This window comes from Helianthus annuus, chromosome 13 (assembly GCF_002127325.2).
Source record: "Helianthus annuus cultivar XRQ/B chromosome 13, HanXRQr2.0-SUNRISE, whole genome shotgun sequence".
Lineage (NCBI taxonomy): Eukaryota > Viridiplantae > Streptophyta > Magnoliopsida > Asterales > Asteraceae > Helianthus > Helianthus annuus.
Window position 1 is genome coordinate 164922353 of NC_035445.2, and position 15798 is coordinate 164938150.

General features: G+C 32.3%; 1 protein-coding gene and 2 long non-coding RNA genes across 3 annotated transcripts; all 3 read right to left on the bottom strand.

Annotated features, from left to right (window-relative positions):
- Positions 1–4227: 4227 nt before the first annotated feature.
- On the bottom strand, positions 4228–10029 carry LOC110902273. Its single transcript, XM_022148974.2, has 9 exons — positions 9834–10029; positions 9560–9700; positions 9202–9432; positions 8861–9109; positions 8351–8789; positions 7300–8240; positions 6510–7228; positions 6015–6390; positions 4228–5894 (listed from the first exon to the last, which is right to left on the bottom strand). The coding sequence occupies exons 1-9, from the start codon at positions 10027–10029 to the stop codon at positions 4228–4230; spliced, it is 4959 nt and encodes a 1652-aa protein (XP_022004666.2).
- A 2241-nt stretch (positions 10030–12270) lies between these two features.
- LOC118485527 lies at positions 12271–12817 on the bottom strand. Its single transcript, XR_004876523.1, has 3 exons — positions 12778–12817; positions 12545–12622; positions 12271–12445 (listed from the first exon to the last, which is right to left on the bottom strand). It is a non-coding gene; the product is annotated as an uncharacterized LOC118485527 (long non-coding RNA).
- Positions 12818–14214: 1397 nt separating this feature from the next.
- Positions 14215–15286, bottom strand: LOC110902272. The gene is made up of 5 exons (XR_004876524.1): positions 15223–15286; positions 15078–15098; positions 14737–14789; positions 14449–14516; positions 14215–14366 (listed from the first exon to the last, which is right to left on the bottom strand). It is a non-coding gene; the product is annotated as an uncharacterized LOC110902272 (long non-coding RNA).
- Between the last annotated feature and the right edge of the window lie 512 nt (positions 15287–15798).

Sequence of the window (15798 nt, forward strand, 5' to 3'; positions counted from 1 at the left end):
CAGATTGTGTGGATTTTGTTTATAATGTGTTATGATTATACGGGGATGAAGAAGACTTAATATAAACTTGTATGGTTTTATAGGTTAAAAGCTCTGATGTGCGTTGTTAAACTTGTATTAGCGTCATTAGGTTTATTGATATTTCATTCGGTGTGTTTTAGGCGTAGTTTATTTAAAATGTTATGTTATTTTAGAGGTTAGTACCTGATCTTGCTGGTTAGTTATGACACACTGTTTATAGGAAAGTTATCCATATACAAACCGTTTCATCATGTATTCACAGGGTTAGTTATCTATATGTCACAGATTATTATTTATACCCCTAAGTTTTGATGGTTACTTATGACACGCACTTAATAGGAAAGTTATCCATATACAAACTGGTTAATCATGTATTTACAGGGTGTTGTTTATGAATAATGTAATATTTGTGTTAGTGTATAGGTTTTAGAACTCCAGATTCAATTTCAGATTTGTGAATATTGCATCAGAGTTACATATTGGCGATCTCAAATTCGGGGTTTTCTGTACTGTGATAATAAACATCTAATATTTATCAAAATAATCATATGTAGTCAATGGCAAGTGCTTCAAATCAGCGAAAGAAACAAAAGAAAGAAAAGGAAGTGATCATGGTAACAGATTCGGACTCAGAAGAACCTTTCACTTCGGAATCAATTGACTGGGACGCACCAGAACCAAATATCATTTGGATGGCGTCCTCTTGTTCACGTTTTGTAAGTAATTACTTAGATTATTTGTATACTAACTTAAATATTGGTGTTCTATGGTGTCATTATTCTCTTTATCATTAGAGTCTAAATATACTTTTTGGGCCTTTTTAGCGGATATCGGTAAAGGTCGCAAAAGCCATGGGAATCGATCGCTGCCGTACAGTGACCATTCAAAATATGCGTGGTGTCGAAACCACTTTGAACGTCTCTGCTGAACCAAAAAGAGGAAAAAAGAAAAACAGGTTTACTGTATTGGGATGGCCAGCATGGGTTCGTCAAAACAACATCAAGATGGGTAAACTTTGCGTTTTAGAGTGGTATGAGGATATACCTACACTCTTTGTTAGGGATGTAATCAAAGAATAATGGGGTTAGTACCATAGATGAAAACCATTCAACCATTTTATATGGTAATTTTGACTAACAAACGGTTTTCGCTATAAGTAGATAAGTAAGTAGCAATGGTTTTTTTGGAACATGTTTAAATATTTTGGTTTATGTTGGATGTTGGAATAGTACTTGACAACCTTTTTTGGTTTATGTTAACTGTTTAAATGTTTTGGTATATTTTACTTGTTTGAATATTTATTAAATTTGAATACTCATGTACAAAATATGACATCAGTTTACGATTATCAGTATTGTTACCTGTTGCAATACTACTTGACAACATGTTGGTTGCAAAAGTTGAAGGTACATGCAGATTATGAGATCTCCGAGAAGCGAAGTATAATTTTCGTTTTTTACGTCTATCTTTTGCCTCATTTTGCATGGTTTTCGGAATAGAAAACTCTAAAAGTTAATAACCATTGAATGAATGTTAGATGTATAAAGGTTAATTAAATAAATTAGTTTTACATATAGATCTATAATATATATACATACATATAAATATGTTGTCAATCGACTAAAAGAAGATTAACAAATAATAACATAGATATCACCGCTTGTGAGAATATCAGATGGTACGTGATTATAATATGGTAAACAACCAACACAAATCATTGGATTTCAAACCAAACACATGTGATAATTAAAAAAAACAAAACATTGTTTATTCATAATCAATCAACCGATATAGTGTTCAAAAAAGTAATTTAACACCAATCAAGAAGTAGTACGTAGAAGAAATAACGTTAAAAGACACAGTAATATCGAAGTAAATAAAAAGGATGATCCTTCATCTTAGAGTATCTAGTGTTTTTAAAAGATGTTAGGTATGACCTCCGAAATTACCAAAACTCCATTGTTCCTTTCGTAACGAAGCACATACGCACGACCACTAAGCAGACCAACTTGACGCATAAATCTCTCCCAGCCTCTGAAAGCATACCTTGGAGCTCCACGTGAAAGCTCGGAACGAATTTCCAAAACAACAGAAACACCATTCATAGTCTGAACGTTCATCGATTCAACATTATCTAACGGGACATTCTCAACAAAACGCTGTGGGAAACGCTACATCAAGTTTTTAAAAAATACATATCAGTGACAATAAATAAAGTTAAGCAGTAAAATCAACTTATGTTAGAGTACCACTGACTTACAAATCGATAAGTAAGGACCCACTCAAGCTCATATACATCGTTGACGGGTACAGGCGGGTTTCCGTGAACAGGCAGCTCTTCATCATCATATACTTGATTATCAACATTAACATCATTGTCATAATTAATATCTTCAATCGGAATTTGATCCTCAGTCTGGCTATGTTGATCACCGACTTCAATATCATTTCTGCTTGATACTCTGGTTCAGGTATCGGTATTAGTTCAGGCAGTGGAATTCCAATTTCAGCAACTAAAGAAGCATCACCGAGAAGACGGAAAACTATGAGATTAAATGTGTAAGTTTCAACTCTATGAAACACAAGGAAATCCCACTTAACCAACGACAAATCAGTTGAAATCTGTGAGAAGTCAAGGATGTAGTAATGAATATCCCATAACTTTTTAATCGTTACAGTCCTTTCTTGATTAGGAGCATAACGAATCGTGACATTATTTTCGAGAATATCATCATTGAAATTATGTTCCATGAATTTTTTTGGCAACCACTGCAAACAATTATAAAATATGTCAAATATTTTGGTAACATAAACCTGATAAAATATATAATAAACATAACACATTGGTGTAAGATTTTGAAAAACATACCAGATTTTTCGCTTCAGGAAACATCATTACATGGTAAAAACTATCCTTCACATTCAAATCACGGTCAATCTTGAAATGGTATATATGAAATGCGTTTGCAGAAAGGACCTCAAAAAAAAATAAAATCTGTCTTTTCAATTCCAAGATCCGAAAAAAACATTTGACCATCCATCACTGATAAAGCATCCGTTGGTCGTCGCTTTGATGTAAACATACCAGATTTGAGAACCTGTACTCAACCTGACATGCCCAACAGGAAAGCCAAAGTTTCGAACGGCATCATTGTAAAATGCAGGCAACGACTGTAATATTTAAGAAAAATAAGTTGTCGGAAAAAAAAAAGTAATACGAATAAATTTAAATAAAACTTTTACCAGAGATAACGGTGACGCATCATAAATAATCTTCACAAACGCTGGAGCCATGACTGTATACACAATACAATAACAAAGCAAGCAAGTAAAACAAAGTTACATTATAAAAAGCAATTTCAAACATGTTTACATTCATAATTTCAAGGTATTACAATTTCAATCTTTTCATCTAAAGTTGACTTATAGAAAGTACATATGTATGAAACAGTAATAACTTAAACCTGTTACAATTTCAAGCTATCATCTAAACTTGAGTCCTACTAACTGCTTATGTAGCAAACTTAAGAAAACATTAATATGTTTACTAACTATATTAACTGCAAATCGATACAAAATCGACTATTCAATCAAAAACATACTCACAAAAACCCCTAAATTTTGCTACAGAATAAAGAACAAATAAACATGTATACATATTCAAGAATCGTACCTTAAAATAAACCTTCACAATTCGATTGACTGCCAACTCGTCGTGAACAAAAAGATATTGATTGATAAATCGATTAACGACCGAATCGATGTGAAAAAAGTTGAAGAACAGGTATGGATTTATACATGTAGGGTTTAAACATCTAGGGTTCATATTTTGGGTGATGATTGTAAACAGATATGAAAAATCGGATATATGGTAGACAGATTTGATAACCTTTGAGAGAAAGATGGAAACTTCAAGTTTCCTTATGACAATGAAAAAGAAAACAGGGAAGAAAACAAAGGTCGCCGAATGCATCTCCTTGCCTGTAATTGCCGCTCAAAATATTTTTTAGGGTTTAAATCACATGGGATATTATTTTGGTTTAATCAAATAAAACGAAATATTAAACATTTACACATTGACCCCTTAATAAAATCCAATAGTTAAACATACATTGACCCCTTAATAAAATCCAATAGTTACACATACATAGTAAGTCTAAATAAATTACAAAATTTACAACTTGAAAGTATACTTTCAAAACTCAACTATAACTTTCCAAATATTTCTTTGTAAACAACATTTTTTGTTTTATTCGTTGGACTTCCATCTTTGTCAGATATCAAAAGCTTGACGCCATCTCTTGTCTTTACTCTCGACAACGCAACATAAAGCTGACCATGTGAGAAAACGGGGTCTCTTAGGTACAGGCCAACTCTGGAAAGAGACTGCCCTTGACTTTTGTTAATAGTCATGGCAAAACAGACGGTTATGGGAAACTGCCTTCGTTGAAATTTGAAAGGTATTTTCTTGTCTGAAGGTATCATGCTAATTCTGGGAATGTAAGTTCTTGAACCAACATTACCTCCGGATAGTATCTCAGCCTCGATAACACGTTTTCCAAGACGCGTGATCTGAAGACGTGTACCATTGCATAACCCATTCTGCTGATCTATGTTCCTCAAAAGCATGACTGGGACACCCAACTTTAACACCAATCTATGATTGGGTAAGCCAGAAACTATCAAACTATTTAACACATCAGGATTATACAGATCTTGGTGTAATGGATCATTAATTTCCTCAGTTGGGCATAGAGTATCTGAGCTAAGATACTCTACTTCTTCACCGGGAAATAATGCAAGCAAACGATCATTGATACCATGTACAACCTCATTTTTAGGAGCAAGTATGGCTCTTTCAGAAAAGTAGTCACGATCTTTAAAACGGTTAAGAACTGATGGATACACAAAGTCAATCAAGCTTTGAATTGGATCAGTTGAATCGGTGATTAAAAGATCCTTTGGTATTTCTATAGTGGACTCGCCGTCGTTACCATCACCAATATTGCCTTCACCAATTTCAAGAAGCCATTTGGCAAAATCGTTTATCTCATCAATGTTTGAACTACTGCTTCCAACAGATAAACGCATGTTACGGGTCAATTTTAAAACCTTGCAAGTGGACCAAATGTAAGATGAACATAAAGAGGCGTGTACAATGTCCTGCCTTGTGCCGTTTTGTACAACCGGTAAGATTTGCCTAAAGTCACCACCGAAAACAATAGTCTTTCCACCAAAGGGAAGTTCAGAATTACGTGAATCGGAGACACTCAAAACATCTTTCAATGTACGATCAAGAGCTTCAAAAGCATGTTTGTGTACCATCGGTGCTTCGTCCCAAATAATCAACTTCGCTTCGTCTATAAGATTAGCGATTTCAGAATTAGGTTTGATATGACAAACGGAATCTTCAGTAAGATTAATCGGAATATGAAATTTTGAATGGGCGGTACGGCCTCGTGACAACAACAGCGATGCAATCCCGCTTGAAGCAACATTAACAACAATATGCCCATTGCATCTTATGGAAGCAGCTAAAGTTTTCCAAAGAAATGTCTTACCAGTACCACCGTATCCGTACACAAAAAAAAAAACACCACCTTTCCCACGTCCAACAGCACTCATAATCTCGTTATACACTGCTCTTTGGTCATCATTTAAAGAATTATGAAGCTTATTAAATTCAGCGCTAACTTCGTCCTTATCCCAAGAAAGCTCCTCATTTATTAGACGATTACCCTCATATAATGTAGAATCTTCATCTGGAACAGGCATCGGTGAGAATCTATGCAAGCTGGATCCATTACGGATAAGATAGTTTTGAATCTTAGACAACGTAATATTCTTTAAACGCTCGTCAGAGACAGCAAAACCTACAACAAAAACTTAAATTAATATATTTAATAACATACTTTATACAACTATGGAAAAATATTTAAAAAAAAAAATTTAGGTGTTAAAAAAATTAGTAGAAACTTATAAAAATGTTGTACCACTTAAACCAGAATCCTTCCGCATATTGTGTAAAATGTCCTCCGACAAAAACTCCCACGTATTTTCCCAAACAATTTCTGGTCTTGATAGAGTATTAGACAAAAGGAGTGTACCGAACAATGAACGAAGATAATGACCATTTCCTGTAAAACTGGCCTCTTTAATACACTCAATGTATTCGTTGTCATCGTCTAATAGTCCACGAGCATAACATGCATCCCTAAAAGTAGGATAAACAACACCATCATAGGTTCTAATTTCTTCAAAAGATCGTGGACCCTTGACTTTGGTTAGAAGAATTCTAAGGTAATAAGCTTCACCAAGGGAAGGAGAAACTGAATAAAGTCTTCCAACAACAACATAATTTTTTCGCGGCTGCCAGCAACGATCCTTTAACTTCCAAACATACTTTGATGGAAACTCAACATACGTAAGTTTCGTTGTTTCAGGTTTTTTGTTCATGTTCATCCACTCCAAAAAATAGATGAATTTACCTGAGGTTTGTTTAGAACATTTTCAATATCATCTTCACCACTGAAAACTACATTCTGCTGGCCTGGAAGATGAAATGGTAACCTCATAACAGATGGATACTGATAGTGAACTTCACATGCAAATATTCTCCAACTTGCTTCACATGCAGAAACATATCTTGCCTCGTAATATTCTTTTATTTCATCTTTCGGTATCTCCTCATCAATCCCTATGTCTGAATCTATAACAACAACAGTGGCCCTATCTGGTCCTTTATTAATGTATTTAAATAAATACTTAATTGAACCTGCCTGATTGCACCACTCCACATTGATGTGCGCCTGATATCTTCTAAGAAGCCTTTTGTTGTATGGAACGACGCTCCTGTTGTCCAATGTCACACCCTTCTTAACAACCGTGTGACCATCGTCCCTTCGCCTATAAAGCGGAAATCCATCTGAATCAACAGATGTAGCCTCCAAAAACTTCTTTGGAAAATTCTTAGAACAACGGTTTCCTACCATGCATGGACATTTCAAGTTAGCATGTCCACATGGACCATGAATCATGAAATCACAGACCAAAGAATATAATTCAGGGTCTTCAGTTTTATCAGGAATCTCAGCTGAGATAAAAGGATCAATATGTTCAACAGTTGGAACCTTATGATCAGCTTTCATAAAAACACATAGATGAGCATGTGGCAGACCACGCTTTTGAAATTCTACGGTGTAAACAACTGTCAAAAATAAATAAAATGTTAACAAATACAAATAACATAGATGAAAAAAAATATTAAATTCCACGTACCAGCATTAATATCGCCAAGAAATTTTTTTCCCTTAAGGTCTTTTATCAATGAATCAAGCTTCATCTTAAACAATCTACAAAGAATGTCGGGTCTGTCTTCAGCCTTAACTGATGTGTCACCAATAAACCTTACCATCTCTGGCCATTTCGGATTACAGGTGATAGTTATGAAAAAATCAGGATACCCATACTTCCTACATAAAGCCATAGCATCAAGGTAATTTTGCATCATATATCGAGCTCCACCAGTAAAGGAAGACAGTAATATCACAGGTTTTCCAGTATGAGACAGATCAGTCTGGCCACCTTGCTGAACAATTCTTAGGCTGTTAAAGGATTCGCATCGTAATTTGGTTTGCTGAAATCTTATGTAGTTTAGCCGCTCGCTTTCAATCATTGTGTATGCATCGACTATAAACTGCTGATACAACCTCCTCGCATTAAGGATTAGAGAGAATTTGTTGTCCCTATCCTGCATCCTATAAGCAAAGAACTCTCTCATTGTGCAATTTGGACGTGTCTTCTTTGTGTTCGGACCAAAATCTCTATGAGGAATGTTAATCCTATATCCATCATCACCATAAGGAAAAAGAATTGGATATTGTAAAGCAAGGTATGAAGGATGTAACTCGCTAATACGTTTAAGAACTCCTGACTGCTCTTCGAAAATAATATCACGTTGTTCCACACTTTGATTTTCATCGCCAACAATTAAAGCAGCAATTTCGGATGATGTAGGTAAATTGTAAGTCCTGCCATCTTTATCTCTTTGATAAATCAACCGAAGCCTAAGAGAAACATTGGGTTTCTCATGAAGATGGTTTCTAACCATGCGATATGTTTTTACCAACATATTTTTTGAATCTAACATGTCAGTTAGATACTTTATCAATTTATCGTCAAGCTCTTTTGATCTGGAAGATGTCTGAGTCGTTGAGTCACTGGGATAAAAATCAAAGATAATTAATAATATGTATAAAATACATTGAAAATATTTAAATATAGAAAAAAATGGGATTAAAAAGAAAGATGGTGATCAAAAGTAACATACCCAAATAAGGTCTTCCTATTGGACAGCTCATTTTCGGTATCGTAAATATAAAGTTGAGAAAACTTTGGTTGGTCACCGGGTTTAGGAAGAAGGCTACCCATACTATGCGCATTCTGACCGCTAATTCTATAAACAAAAGGAGCATTACCTTTGTTTATCTTAGTATCCACTTTTCCTCCCATAGAAGTAAAGGAAAACATTGAATTGTAACGTCGAATATTCTTTAAGAAAAACTTGCTATCTGAATCTAAAGATCGAAAAAGCATCTGGTAATATGGGTCAGATTCTTTATAATCAGGTAAGTCAACTTTGCCATAAGCACAACATAAGGAATATGTCCGCTGTTGAAGTGTAATACGACCCTTTCCAGCTTCAGTTTGCCACAACCTTGCATAGCATAACCCACAACAAACAGATTGGTCTCCATGGTCAAGGTAATCTGCACAGTTAAATTCCAAATTTAACGTTTAAGAATGTAAAAATACAATATTAAGATTTAATATTGCTTACCTTTAGAGGTGCCTTTCCGGAGGTCTTTAATATCTTGTTGAACAACATTTTCATCATCAGAATCAAGATCAGCCATTCGTATGGGTTCTATTTCGATTGGTGTATGCGTCAACTTACGCCTTCCAGAAGACATCCTTTTAACAGAAGACAAATCCGCCTTCATAGCTGTAGCAGTTCGTTTACTCACAATCCGCGGAGTAATAGAATAACATTCTGTCAGTGGTAAAGTAGATGACGTTGCAACAGTGTCTGTTGTAACAAATAAAACATTATTAAAAAAAAGGTATATTTTATGTAGACAATAAATTATTTTCTGAAAAATGTATAATTTATAAACATACCGGGAGAAATACGGTTCAAAGAAGACATAGCATTAGTAAACTGTGACGGATTACGATTTTCGGAATGTATATTTGTAATACACGAAGATGGTGTTACGTTTTCTTTGTTTGCGGTGTTCGAACTTCGAACAAACTTAGAAGAATTTTGCAATACTACATTGGTCTTTCCATTCAAAGTTAAATACGACCCAGATGTAGAATTAACCATTCTTGAACAAATGCTACTGGTTCCTAAAAAAAATAATATAACAAATTTCATATTACAAATAAACATAAAAAAATTAATATTATGATATATAATAGTTATAAAGATAATAGAAAAACATATATAATTTAAAGCCATATTTTTTTTACAAACCTGGTAGTATGTTAGATATATTTGACAACGGTGTACGATTGGGTGTTGTAGAAGGGTGTAACACATCTTTTCCGTTCTTCTTAATAGTATTAGGTGTTAAACTGGAAGTTTGGCCGTTTAGGGAAGTATTTAAACGATTTCCTAAAAAAAATAAACACATTAGTGTTAGTAAACTAATAATAAAAACAGTTTCGTAAGATGCAAAACAATATTGATGTACTAATAACATGGTATTAACTAAAAGAATAGTAACTTAAAGGAATAACTGGCGAACCATCTGTAGGCAATATTCTGTTTGAAGAATTAGGTGTTATGTTTTCTTTGTTCTTTAAATTAATCCGTGTTCCTGATGAAGATGATGAATCCAATTTCGATGGAATAAAACTGGGATTAAACTTTGATCTCTTACTATCAAGATATTGTTTTCTTAACCTACGCCTTCTTTTTGTCTCGGCAACTGCAGTGAGCATAATGGTTAAAGCAATAAAATATGAAATTACATAATCAGATTAGTAATGCCTATAATAATAGTTAGAAAACCATTAAGAAATTTAGAAAAAATAAACAGTAATAATAAAAAATAAGTAACCTTTGAGAAAATAAGGATGAACTTGTGTAGTACATCTTGATCTCTTATTATCAAGATATTGTTTTCTTAATTTTCTTCTATGTCTGGCGTCGTGAGCTACAATTAAAACATAATTAAAGAGGAGAAGAAAGAAGTAATAAAAACAAAAATAGAGATTAAGTTTAAGAATGTAATAGTAAAGTTCGAATTAAATAAAATACTAAATTACCTTTCATAACGTAAGCTAACCAACGTGTATAATCTGAAAGATATTGGAAACATCATAAATTAATTAATATATTGAATTAATTTTAAATGTACTATGTTTTAGTTAAAAAAAAAACAACAACACTTACAATCGTTCATAACGGCATTCATGGAAGGTTCGGAAGAAGATGAATATTGATGTTTAAACCTATTATCCATTTTCTATACAGCAAAATAAATGTAAAATGAAACATTATAACTTACTGCTGGAATTTAACATGTCAAAGTTTTTTATTTAAAAATATTTAATAATAGCAAAAATATATAATATGTAGCAAACATCAAAATAGGTGTAAATGATATATCAACAAATTAGGATACATATGCATAATAGTTGAACATTCACAAACTTACTGGATGTATAAAAGTGTGATGAAAAAAGAAATAGATGTTGAGATTAATCTGAATGACTCTTGAAAGAACGTTGAAGATGAAATGAAGAAATGACTATTTTTTTTTTGGTTTTATAGAGATAATCTATTTTTGGAATTCTATAATAGTAATGAATGTAAATTACATAAAATGGAAATGATTACTTTAAATATAGACATAATCAAAAATATAATAAATTTGTTTAATTACTTTAAATGATTTCCTTAAATGAATAACAAATTTCCGAAATATTTGAATAAAACAATCATATAAAGGTATAAATATTACCGGTTAAAGTATACACATATTTGCAATAATTTTTTTAATCTACATCTTATGAGTAGATTACTAAATTAAGTAATGTAGATTACTAAACATTATTTAGAACGAAACTAAAAAACAGTCAAATAAGTATGTCATATTGCTTAAGCAAACCATATAAACTTTATAAACAACAACCATCATAACAATTCAAAACGGGCTGCTAATTTCTTACAATATAGACTTGTTTTATGTACTAACTGTCCAAAGTAGAACATATCTAACATCTGAGTTCCACAACATTACAAAGCTACTATTAAGTAATAACCAACATGTTGCCAAAACATCTAAAGTCCAAACTAACGACCACACTTGCAAACAGTCACGCACGGCCTCTTTTCTTTGAAGGTTTGTGAACAACTTTGGTCAACATCAAAAGCTGAGAAGACTTCACATATTTAAAGAAAAGAGTAGCGCCAATGGGTATTTGATTTGATTTCAAGAATCTCGTCCACTTGGATAAACCATACCTGTAAACATCACCATTCCTTTCCGCTAACGTCTTGATGTTTGTTACCTCACATCTAAGGTTTTTTACCGAAACTTCAGGCAGGTTGTCAACAGAAAGACACAAATCATCCGAAACAGGACACGGTAAACGCTGAATACATAATAAAAAAGAAAAATTTCAAATTAATATGTAACATATAATTATTAGCAACATACGAAATAACACAAAATTTAATAACATTCAAGCACATACCAATCGATCTTCTGCTACCTTCGTGAATTCAATGAATGAATCTGTTTTCCTCGTTTTCAAATTAGAACGTTTATGGCAAACAGGTACGGGTTCAACGGCCGTCAGCTTATCAACAACAGCTTCTTTTTTGTTTCCAATCTTTGAACGGGTACGATGAGCAATTACAGACTCATGTGACTGAATGATAACTGAGTTACATTTCTTATGGGCCTAATCAGTCCAAATAAAATAAAATTAGTTTGTATTGTAAGATAACATTTTAAAAGTAAAAAATGCATATATGATACTATACCTTCAACTTTCGCGGCAAAACAGATTGACGAACATCAACTGTATTGTTCATAATGGGCTATAAAGGTAAATAAATACATAAGTGACAAACTAATTGAAATAAATAAGACTTTCATAAGAACTCACATCAGAAACAACTGTGGAGCACAGAACCGGTTCATTCACCATAACATCTTTCGGTATCAAAAAGCTGTCGAGATCCATGTCACTCATGCTTTCGTCCTGAAAAAAGCAAAACATAAATTTCAAAAGTAATATAAACACATTCAGTAAAATTAAAAAATAATAGTTTAAGTAGGACAAATACAACCTTTAAAGATATGTCTTCATTAACATTAACAACAGTTTTCGCCTTCGGGTCATCCTACAAAAAATACAACATTAACATTCGTAAAACAATAACTAAAGGGAAAATAATTATAAAAATTTTAAAAAATTTTCAATTTGTTAAATTAACACAAACCTTCATAGTTGAATCTACATCACAATCAACACTTGATTTGCCCTTGCCTTCAGTTTTTGAAACCGAATTCTCTTTGAACTACATATCAAAATAATTTTTTGTTTAACAAAATAGTAACAATTATTAATTAAAAAATAAATGAAAAAATGTAACCAAAAGTACCTTCCTTTAAGGTAAATAAATACATAAGTGACAAACTAATTGAAATAAATAAGACTTTCATAAGAACTCACATCAGAAACAACTGTGGAGCACAGAACCGGTTCATTCACCATAAGATCTTTCGGTATCAAAAAGCTGTCGAGATCCATGTCACTCATGTTTTTGTCCTGAAAAAAGAAAAACATAAATTTCAAAAGTAATATAAACACATTCAGTCAAATTAACAAACAATAGTTTAAGTAAGACAAATACAACCTTTAAAGATATATCTTCATTAACATTAACAACACTTTTCGCCTTCGGGTCATCCTACAAAAGATACAACATTAACATTCGTAAACGAATAAATAAAGGGAAAATAATTATAAAAATTTAAAAAAAAATCAATTTCTTAAATTAACACCAACCTTCATATTTGAATCTACATCACAAACAACACTTGATTTGCCTTTGCTTTCAGTTTTTGAATCCCAATTCTCTTTGAACTACATATCAAAATAATTTTTTGTTTCACAAAATAGTAACAATGATTATTTAAAAAATAAATGAAACATGTAACCAAAAGTACCTTCTTCTTAAGGTCTTCCATTTCAAGTAGAGATGAGAAAAAGGTATCAAACTTGGCATCATCTTGATCCTATATAATTAAGAATGAAGAAAATAAGTGTGAAAATACACCATAAAAATATTTATAAAATCAGTTAATTAATTTCTTTATAATATACAGAATTACATTGAACATATCTTCAAAACTTGCCAAATGAGCTTTTACATGTTCACTTTCCACAACAACATCTTCTTCAATGACAGTTCGAGCATCAATACACTCCTCTTTATGTGCGACCTAAATATAAAATTAACAAATAACAATGTGTTAAATGAATTATGTAATTCTAAGATATGCTCGATAAGTAAACAATACTGTACTTTTATAATTCTAACCTCGAAAGCAAATTCATGACAATCGTCAAGATAGATTGGGTCGTCCAAAACTACTAACTCAACCCTGTTGTTCTGAATTTGAGTACCGGTTTGATGATTAAATACTGAAAGCTCGAAGACTTTATTTCCATGCATTGAGAAAACAAAGGTAGATCTCCTGTCTAAGGCAAGTTCGTTTATCATCTCCGAACATCCATGACTAAAAACACATCTGTCACTTAAGCCGTCCATGTTAACGTTCCAAAACCTATCTCCTAAATACAGAGTTGATTGACCACCTTTGAACGTCTTTCCATAAAATTGCTTCCAATACTCATCTGCCATTACCTGCATATGATGTGATAATTAGCATTAAAAATTACATTAAATACCAGTATACAGACATAACAAATTATTAAACATACAAATATTATAAGATACTACTTACAATAACATCTTCGTGAGGGTTGATCTTGGATATGAACATGTTTTTATGAACACATGATTTAAAGACCATTAAAAAAAATGAGGTTGGTCCATAAGTCTGAAACATAAGATAGTCATCTTTTCTAACAGAAGTACCCCTAACCAATTTGGTGAATCCATCAGCAAGAACTGGGCCAACATCAGTTTTTTTTACTCTTACAAACCATATATTGTCACCATCAACAATCCTAACTGAATCTTTGTAAGGTGGGTGGTCTCCCCAAACCATTGATGCAAAGTCATTAGGTATTTCCTATGAGTTAAAAAAAGCGAATAAATTATCAGTTTACATAATATATATATAATTATAAAACAGTAGATAACAACAAACGTACCAAAAAAATCGGGAAATCTTCATCTATTAACTTTAGAAATGAAGGAGTGTTATGCAAGGGGTCGATACCTGAAATTAATATATTAACGTTTATCAAAAACATTGGATTACTATTAACGCAAAAAAATATACAACAGCAAAAAAGTTCCAAAAATTAAAGAAAAATAATCAAAAAAATCTGTATTTTTTACAAAAAGAATTATCATCAACATTAAAAAGTAAGATCTGCCGAAAGGGTTATGACCAAAAAGAAACATAAGATCTAAAAGACAATAAACAGTAAATTTACCTACTATTGTTGACAGATTCATCATCTAAAAGGATCACCGGCTATATAATTATCTGCAATTATGTATAAAAAAGTAACAACAATAAACATTATTGTCTGGCAAATGGGTTTTGCAAAATACAAAATTGATATAACCAATAAACATATAAAGAATACATTTAACTTCGATTGTTCAAATATTGCTCATTTTTAACTATTATCGTCTTCAGTATTTTGATAATCCGATTTAGGGTTTCTAAGCATCAAGAAGGAACATAAAAATAACAAAAAAAAAATAAAATAAATCAAATAAATCCGAATACACATAAAACAATAAGCAAGTATCAAATTTCATTACATACCTGATGATTGTGTAGAACAATCTACAAAAAAAAATACAAAAAATAAATCATTAACATCTGCCGGTTTAGATTTAAAGATAAAAAAACTGGATATGTGATGTTATAACATAAATAAAGAGTATTAACATTAATCAAGTAGATTTACCGATGAAGTTTTAACAGATTCGACACCAAAGATGTAAAGCGGATTTGGATTTAGAACACAGAACCAACGGTCGCACACAAAGAGAAGAAAGAAAAATTAGGGTTCAATGATTGAGAAGAAGTTTATATAGGATCCATATTGTAAGTCGGTTTGTTTGGTAAAGAATGAATCCGACCCAAAGATCATCGGATCCCGCGTGTAATGGTTGGTGTTTGATGAAGTAGATATTTTCCCACTCAAAATAAAGGTTCACTAAACAAATGGTTGCCACGTCATCAAAATGGCTTCACCATTCAAGGACAAATAGCCCAAATCATCTGCTTTATTAATATATATAGATATGATACATTAGCTTATTATAGCTCATAATTGAACGATCTATGTTTGATTATGGAGAGATAATAGTGACCGAACCGCTCAGGATGATTGAGTTGTGACAATGAGTAGTTTTCATACGATAACCATTTGCTATTAATTAAACCTACGATATGATTATATGTTTAATTAATGAGCTTTTAGGGACTAGTTTTTTTTTTAACGGCGTAATGATTAGAACTAGTGTTTATAGAACTAGTC

Bases quoted from the DNA above. Each gene is read 5' to 3' on its own strand.
- LOC110902273 (XM_022148974.2), bottom strand. From the start codon at position 10,029: ATGCTCACTGCAGTTGCCGAGACAAAAAGAAGGCGTAGGTTAAGAAAA. The intron at 9,433-9,559 runs GTTTGTAAAAAA...TATTTTTTTTAG, and splicing joins TATATCTAACATACTACCAG to GAACCAGTAGCATTTGTTCA. The intron at 8,790-8,860 runs GTAAGCAATATT...TTAACTGTGCAG, and splicing joins CCGGAAAGGCACCTCTAAAG to ATTACCTTGACCATGGAGAC.